Source organism: Triticum dicoccoides, chromosome 7A, assembly GCF_002162155.2.
Source record: "Triticum dicoccoides isolate Atlit2015 ecotype Zavitan chromosome 7A, WEW_v2.0, whole genome shotgun sequence".
NCBI classification, from domain to species: domain Eukaryota; kingdom Viridiplantae; phylum Streptophyta; class Magnoliopsida; order Poales; family Poaceae; genus Triticum; species Triticum dicoccoides.
In genome coordinates, this window is record NC_041392.1 from 37,579,286 (window position 1) to 37,588,719 (window position 9,434).

The following is a 9,434-nucleotide window of genomic DNA, read 5'->3' on the forward strand; positions in this document are numbered from 1 at the left end:
AAAGAAAATCATGTTTACATTTCAATTCCTTTTTTGTTTTTTGTAAAAAAATGTTTGCATTTCAATTCCTTTTTTTGGTAAAAAGTGCATTCTAAAGTTCAACAGATTATTAAAATCTATCGTTGTTTATAGTTCATAACATTTCGCACTACTCAGTAGTTATAAAAATCTCCCTTGATCCAGTGGCTAGGCTCGGGTGCGTCAGAATTGGAGATCTCGTGTCTGATTCCCACAAAATGCACAATTTTCTACTGTCGTGCTATAGATACCGTTTGCCGTTTGCCCGGCCAATTGACTACTTGCTCTGTGCCTCAGGCATCTATATGGCACATTTTCTTGTCACATAGGAGGTCCCTAACACAATGTAGCCGACTCTTCGGCGAACAAGTGTTGGGCCAGGCTCATTCGACGCTTGCTGTGACCGATCTCTGTAAACAATATCACTAATCCTATTCGGGCGCTTAACGTGTTGAATACTTTGTTGTCTGTTCCGCGCACACCCTTTTCAACACTATGTGAGTTAAATGGCTGACCATAACTAACCTCCTTTACACAAGTTTCGCAAACCTTGTAGAAGGTTCTCACTGGTTTTATTGGGCTAGTTTATTTTGGTTTTTCGGGAGGGTGTTTTTCTCAACCTTTTCGTATTGTTCTTCTCCTCCTTTACCGTTCACCTTTTTTTAATTTTCCTTATTAACATATTTTCATATCCATGAACATTTCAATTTCATTTTTTTATTTAATTCTTGGATTTTTGAAATTGATGTAGTTTTTATTCACACCCATGCACCTTTTCTCAAATTCGTGAACATTTTTTAATCTATGAATTTTTTTAATCCGCGAACATTTTTTTATTCATGAACTTTTCAGTTTCATAAACTTTTTGAATCTGCGAACTGTTTCAATTCATGACCCTGTTTGAATTCACATTTTTTTTGAATTCATGAAATTTTTCAAATTGGTGCAATATTTTAAAATTTATGAACTTTTTTCATATTCACGAACTTATTTCAAACTCATGAACTTTTCTGAATGTCCAAATTTTTCATGATCTGATTTTATTTCTGAGAGTATTCAACCGTGCCCAGCCAATTGGAAGTTATCAATCCACACTGTAAAGTTCCCTCCACTAAATTGGGTGTCAGTGTAGCCAGGCAACCAAATTACACCGAGCATATTGGGCCATCGTTCTTTAGCATCCGCGCGGGCAGCGGTTGGCTCCGTGTCACGGAAAATCCGATGTGCCGCAATGTGGCACATAGCCGGGGCCTCACACATGTATCTAACCCAAGCGCATGAGATAGTCGAACTTACTTTCTCTTTTTCATTTGTTCTTCTTGTTATTTGTTCCTTACGTTCTATTTTGTTTTTTGTTTCTTTATTTTCCTTTTGTGTTTCCTGTTTTTGTCCTTAATAAATGATACTTTTTTTGAAATTATTAATTTTTTAAAATATAAATATTGTTTAAAAAAAGGCTCATGTTTTACAAAAAATTGTCAGAATTTAAAAAAATCTTCTTGTCTGAAAATTTTGTCATAAATTGAGAAAAAATTTGGGATATTTTAAAATTTGTGTTTTCCAAAAATTGTTTGGATTTAAAAAGGCTTGCCTTTAATTTTTTTCTCCCAAATTCAAAAAGTATTCATGTTTCTAAAAGTTGTTGCGGAATAAAAAATGTTAGGGCTTTTTCAGAGATAAAAAATAAAAAAACCCTAGAAACATGGGCATATAGTGTCTGGTTTGCTGAAGTAGTAGAACCGATATTGTGACCCGATCGTTACAGTAGCCGGTCTGCTGCAATACAGAAAGGGCAATATAGTGGACATAACCAACGCTAGAGTAACAAAAAAATGCCGTCGTACTAATGAGCCAGCCTAGGCGAAACTCGCCTATGTAAGTTGCATCGCTACTTGCCGCAACAAGCGGCATATAGCTAAGACTAGCCACAACGGGAGTAAATTCAAATGGTAACATGATATGTTACTAGTCTAAGATACTATCTTTATAGTAGGGAGCAATATATGTGTGGTGTCATGCAACACTTCATTTATTATGTTGTAGACTCATCTTGACTTGATATGTGTGATGTTACTCACACTATGAGTAACTAACTATGTTACCACATGCCTATCTTTTTTCATTAATTATTTGTCATATTATTTATTTTATCTAGATATGTGTGATGTTATCATCTATATTACTTCCACTGTGGATAGTCTAAAGGTGCCATGCAGGAGCTCCCAAGCAATACATGCACGTCCCTAACTACCCGGTTGCTTAAGGGCACTGCACAACACAAACCCTCAAAATGGGCACTGCATATATGTCTCCGGACACACCCGGGACATGTCCATGGACATGATAGGGGATGGAGCAATTTACGCTATCCTAAAATTTCTATGTTGTGTATTTGGGAGGAGAGGAGGCATGTGATTACTTTTGGTTGGACATATATGCCACTGGGCACATGCCTTACTGCCTCGACGTCAACGATCCTAATCTTTGATTCCGCAACACCCAACAGCCAAGCAGATACACATAGTCTGGCACGCAGACTAGCCCACCTGAGTAGGACGGCCACGCCGACCTTGATATGGAGGAATTTATGGTCGATCCAACGAAGAGGTGTAAAGGAGAAAACTACAGCATGCGGGAGCACTAGTTATTGTGTGATGCCTTGTTGGCTACTAGCATCGATCCGATATATGGAAAGGAGCAAAGTGATATTCGAGAAAAAAAAGGAGAGCAAAGTGATATTCGAGAAAAAAAAGGAGCAAAGTGATGTAACATTGTAGACCAACATTCATACTTGGTTACATGAGCACAAGAATTTTGAGTGCTACCGCAATGAACTCATACGTAATCGTGAGATAGAATCGCTCAACCATCGATGGCACACCATCCAAGAGGCCGTGTGTAAGTATTGTGGCCGTTTGAAACGACTAATCGGACGGTGGCCAAGTTGTGTGAAAATCACCGAGCAAGTAAGTTGTCATATATGTTGGTCATTTGGCTGGATATGCTCGTTTTGTGTTTGTCATTTGGTTGGATATGCAACTTATTGACAATGTTTTTCTTTGTAGCCCTTCCACATGTGCAACTTGTTCTTGAAGGTGGAGAGGAGGATTTCGTCCTCATGCATTGTTCGTTGAAGTTGATTGGGCAACCCAAGTGAAATGTATATGTTGCAACCTCTATAAATACCGCCGACATCGACCCCAAGGAAGAAGCGGATGATCCTACCGATCCAACAAAAGAGCCACCCAAAATGTTACAAGAGGTTTCCGGGGAAAGAAGTGAGAGGAGGAGAAATGAGAAGGGGAGACAACCAAGATGATGGAATGGTCCGAGGTCATCTTGGCGAAGACGAGGAGGCATGTGTCAAGCACTTCGACGTCAAAGGAGTAAAAAAAAAGGCTGGGAGGTTTAACATCTTCATGGCGGCGACCGATAAGAATATTAAGCTTGAAGAGAAGAAGATCAAGTTCCCAGGGGGAAGGTTGGGATCGCGACTTCTTAAAAGGATTCGAAGATGTTGACCTTGAAGATGGATGACTTGGATGAAGATGCAAGTATGATCGTGCCCGACTTAGAGACGGCGGAGAAGGAGGCGGCCCATGGGGAGGAGCCGGCAGTATATTGAGTGTGGCGGCTCAGATAGCCGGTCCGACAAGGCAAAAGTTCCATTTTTTGCATGGACCACCAAACTGAAATAAACATTGTCCTCTTTTTGATTATGACTGGGCACTACGTGAACATCACACTTTGTTATACATTTCAAAGTCAAATTGACTAGATCTTTATGGGATAGGGTTGGATGACAAAACTCCTATATCCATGTCCGTAGACTGTTCAGAATCAGTCCGCGGATAAATAGTATGTCAGTCTACGGACACATGTTCTAAGGCCATCTTTAACGCTGATCCGCAATTTTTCTCCTGAATCCATCCACGGACAGGGGTGCCAGTTCGTAGACAGGGATGCAGAAGCTGGCCATCCAAGGCTATCTACATACACCTCAAGCCAGGTTTCAACAAACCGGATGAAATTCATCAAACCCGATGGAATTCATCAAAGTTAGAATAAATCCAAAGTGCACAGTCAATCTACCAAGGACCAAGCAATCACACGAGCACGGCACTGAGATTTGTTAACGAGGTTCACCATCATGGCTACATCTCCGGGCCTAACTATGGGCGCTCCTCCCCATGACACTGTCACAATACCTTACCCTGGCCGCCCGGGCGCCGGCACACGTCGTTGGCTCCCCCGCGTACCTGTGCTATTATGTTGACATATGTTACATCATGTGTCTACCCTCATTATATATGAGAGGCCTAGAATACAAGTGTTCTACTTTTACACGACTCCATATCCTATGCAAACACAATACAACTCAGAGTCCAACTGTAACCTACCTTGTACGATAATATTCGACACAATCCTTACATGGCATGCAGATAAGTCTAGTACAACAATAGTTCAATTTCAATGAGAAATAGTTCAGATTTAACTCGATTAACTGGATGTTCAAGAAGTTTTTCATGAACGGATCATGTCGTCCTATATATACTGCCCTTTGAGCTTTATCCAACAATGCATGTACATAAATGGTCTGCCATCTAGGTTGTGCTACATCACGGCAACATGTAGAGGTTACACAATATGTAGAACAACATTGAGTTAGTGAACGAATCAATCAACAAGTTGAGTAAGAAGAAACAAAACTTACATCTCCTCGGCTGCCTGGTGCAATGGCCACCTTGGCTTAAGCATATTAACCATACTAGAAAAACTGGTGACGGTGGTCTAGATGGCGGTACCGTTGATACGATAAATACTTCAGATCATGACCATGGATGATGTGGATGTCATAGGGTACAATGTGCCTTTGCGCGTGAAATGAATGATGCACACGCTGCCAGTAGACCCCCTTCTGTTGTTGCCTAAGAAATCCATGGATACAGCCAACCAAGCAACACACAACAACTCATCCTTCGTGGTAGAATACCCTGCCATCCTTCGTACTCTAAAATAACAACATGACATTCGGAATAAAGCGCAACAACATTTGATCGAACAACTGTGGACATGGTGTCCGCCATGGACGTCGCCGACACGGGGGAGAGGGAGTGTACCTAGCTGCGGATGGGACGACCTGGGTGGACGGCGCCGTCATAAAACGTGAGCGGGTGCGTTGCTAGTTGCGGACGTCCAACAATGTTTGTGCTACGACCGGAGTGGTACAGCGGCGACGTCGAACGAGGAGACTGCAGATGCAAAGCAAGGGGGAGGAGTGACGGATTGGAATAGAATGGGACTGGGAGGGGAACTTTTTCTGGGTGAGGATGTCGAAGTCCAACATGGCTGCTGCTCGAACTCTCACAAAATCCCCCCAACTTGGCTTTCATTTGTGAGAAAAAATGCGTCGGGACTGCTTGGTAGACCGGTAAGGCCCGCGTGGCGTATACGGGCGGTTTGAGCGTTGACGTTGGAGATGACCTAACACGACAAGTCTTGGACATGCCACCGGCTGACACATCAAGCCACGTCCACGTGGGACCCTAAACGACCCGGGGCAGAGAAGGCGAATACAGGAGAAAAATAAGGTAAACACGCGCGAAGCATCGGAGAAGCAAAGCCGTTGCAACCTCCACCACGTGGGTCATGAGCTAGCTCCCTGGCTCTCCCTCGCGGCCGCGTCCACGAATATTCTGGACTCGCCCAGCGCAAGAAACCGCCATGCCGAAGCACCACCGTATAAAAACCAGGGCTCCGTTCCTTCCTTCCTTCACCAACAGCAAGCCACCAAATAAAGCCTTGATTGATTGAAGCAATAGTCAGAAAGACAGAAGCAAAGTCAGACAGCGTTCAAGAAACACAGTCGTTGCGGGAATCGTAAGCATGGACAAGGTGCTCGCCTTCTCCATCCTGAGCGCATCACCGGCCGACATCACCCCGGGCGCGGTCGCCGGCAGCAGTTGGGCTCGGCTCTCCTGGCGGGGGAGGAAGCTGCAGAAGGACGACCAGGCTAGAGCTGGGCAACAAAGAAAACAGGGCCGTCTGCCGAGGAAAATAGAGCAGCGGCCGGGCAAGGGGAAATCACAGTCGCCCTCGCCGACGCGGCTGCGGTTCGCGCCGGAGTTCGATGGGATTGACTGCTTCGACACCATCGTGTGCCATTAATCGGTGCATCGCGAGCCACGGGTGTGACCATTAATTCTTTCTTGGTTTGATCGCCAGATGATCGGTGTGTTCACTCCATACGTTGTTGACTTGTGCTTCTAACTGAAGCCACATGTTGTGTACAGAATACAGAGTGAATTGTAGAGACTTGTGTCCGTCGTGTTCTTCATATGGGAGCTATTTGTCCGTGATTCTTTGGATAAACTTTTGCTGTCTACATAGCTAAGGAAGAAATTGCTGCTGGCGTAGTTAAGGTCAAACGTGGTAGGGTTGTTCAAACAAACAAATCTAGAACTGTACACGTGTCAATTGCATGTCCCTCGCACAATTACCCGATCGTCTTTATTATCCAAAGGTGAAGTTGGTCATGAACGACATGTACAAGCATACTGTTCATTCTGGTGGTCCCACTGATTGGTCACGAGTATTTTTGTACATCGCGTTGGCCAGCCAGACTGAGACTGCAACCGTGCAACGGACAAGGAGAAGCTGCTGAAGGAACTAGATCTCCAGCTGAAACAATTTTCCTAATGTCTTCCAATCCCATGATATATGCATGCACCCTTTCGAAGCACATAGATGGTGCCAGGGAGAGTGTGCCTTGTAATAGCGTTTGTAGTGGCCTTTGTAACATGGAAGCGAGGGAGAATGACATTTATATATAGTGCCCGGTAGGTGACCAGTACTCGTCTAGTGTACAATATCAAATAGCAATGTTATATGATTCAATGGTGATCCTTTTTTTGTGGGTGATTCAATGGTGATCCTTCGTTGGCTATCTTCTATCTTCTATCTTCTATTTACTAATTGGAGGCACCTTTAAAGCCTCCTCATTAATCCACATCATCAAAATTAATTACATCGTTGGATTGAATAATTAAAGCCGAAGATAAAAGGAAAACTTACGTAACACAAATGGTCTAAAAAAGGCTCCTGACACGTTCAAACAAAGAAAACATCCATCGCTGCCTTAAAAAAAGATATCCTCCTTCCATAAAAACTCCAGCGATGTAAAGGAAAAAAAGAATTAGATCTATTTGATTAAAAAAGGATATTCACGTTGGTAAGTTCAGATTTTTTTAATCCCAACAGACATGTTGAACCGTAATATGTGCTTTAAGTCCAAACTGATAAGCTAAAGAAAAAAAGAAACTCCATAATCAGCGCTTTATCATGTGTCTGCGAGCTAAAAATAAAGTCATTTTATGGTACGCTTTGTCATTCATGCAAAAAAAATGCTACAAGTTATACGTGATTTAAGTCTTCTTTTTTTGCGGGGGATAGGTGATTTAAGTCTAACATGGTAAGTTAAAACGCAGGTTGGAGAGTCTAACATTTAAGTCTAACAAAGATAATGGTCCATGCAGCATAGGATGAGGGGTACCGATGGTGCTCTAAAGTAGATCGTGTTGTAGTGGTAATTGATACATTGCCCATTGGCGAACCTACATCGGATGGAAACACAACGATTTATCTGTTCGATGTCATTGAGTTCGTCCTTGGTTCTACAAGCCCCATGCAAGTAAACCCTATCCTAAAATTTGTCGAATGTGTTGCTTGATTTTTAGCCCGTCGGATCCCTGACAAATCCCAATAAAATATACTGATATGAAGCGTCCAATCATGTGAAAAATTGATATATACATGCATGTTTATGAGCACACTTCACCCAATTATATTGTAGAGGAGCGAACCAGATTCAACTGCATCAAGTGTCACCATGTGCAAGGTAGTGCTGTCGTTATGCATATGTTTAGAATCATTTGGGGCGTCCATTAGTATTATGTATTTTTTTACTGATATACTACTTTGCCTCATGTGCATGCGATTCGTGAATTACATGGTTTCACATGATTCGTTGGAGGTGTAGATTCTTAATACGTATTTGCATATATATAGTATGTCTATGCATGTTTTTTTGTCCTTATTACAAACAAAACATTAGTCATTAAAACATCTGTAAATACATATATATTACTATTGTAAAATAAACTGGATGTATCATCAGCCACAAAGATCTATTGTAAACACATCACTGTCTATGCGAAATATGGATGGCGAATATTAAAAATTTCTTTCGATGTGAATCATAAAAGAAACTGTTTAAGAATATCATGGTTGAGGCGAGAACTTCGGACCTTAATAAGATATGGTATAATGAGATTATAAGACAATATTTTTTTAATATGTATATTATTTGCAATGATATCGCGTATGTTGATAGAAACCCATGCAAGCATGTGTCCACTATTTTGTATAGAAACAGACTCTCTATAATTCTATGGTGCTTCCATGGCCAAAAGGAAGATGTATATTTTTTTTCAGGTAGGGTATGAGAGGAAGATATATGCTAAAATATTTGAAACAATGTATGTTTGCAGGACCCTATGTCCAACCAAGGTACACATGCATGTGTTCTTATAATAATTTACATCACATTATTCATATCAATGTAGCTTCGACTGAACCTATGTCCAACCAAGGTAAACATGCATGTGCTATAATAATAATCTACAACAACATATTGATATTATTGTTTTACATTTTTATTTTTCACAACTTTGTTATATTAAATATTTAAAATGCTAGCCGTGCATGTGCACAGGTTGACGACTAGTGAATTTAATTGGCAAAGTGTATTACATCTCCAAAGTGTATTCACATGACATACGCGTTTGGCTTTCAACTTAACTAAATAATCTTGAAAATTATGAAGCATATGGGTCTACGATGTAAAGATGGGGTGTTCAATTGGGTATACAAGAAATTTTCTTTCTTACAGAGAAAAATAGTCGAGAATAAAAGGCCCAGACTATCGACAACACTAAGGGAATAAAAACAGTCAACATATCACGACCAGAGAAGCATTGGCCAAAGCCATCACCAAGAGTATGCCCAGCAGCTGACGAGATGCCTCGGTCTGTAGTGCCGCTGAAAGCCATGCCTACTGAAGATGCCGGAGCACCGCCGCCGGGGTGCCGCAGCAGCCCCATAGGACTGACACACATGCCACTGATAGATACCTTGCAAAAGCTCCCGATGCCGAGCAAGAAATGTTACTGCCACCAGCGAGCTTTGCTGGCCAGCATCGGCCTCCTGCGGTGAGGGCCAAAAGGATGAGTGCAGCAGCTGTGACGTGGGTGGGGGTTTCCAATGGGGGACTGGACCATCTATGAGCCTACCATGTGCACTCGTGGTTCTCAAGATTTCTTATAGCGCACTAGTGCTTAAATGGCGTAGCACCTGAT

At 42.0% G+C, this 9,434-nt stretch overlaps 1 protein-coding gene across 1 annotated transcript; it reads left to right on the forward strand.

Moving 5' to 3' along the window:
• The first annotated feature begins 5,818 nt into the window (after window positions 1–5,818).
• LOC119327958 lies at window positions 5,819–6,691 on the forward strand. Its single transcript, XM_037601013.1, has one exon. The coding sequence runs from the start codon at window positions 5,905–5,907 to the stop codon at window positions 6,184–6,186; it is 282 nt and encodes a 93-aa protein (XP_037456910.1). The 5' UTR covers window positions 5,819–5,904; the 3' UTR covers window positions 6,187–6,691.
• The last annotated feature ends 2,743 nt before the right edge of the window (window positions 6,692–9,434 follow it).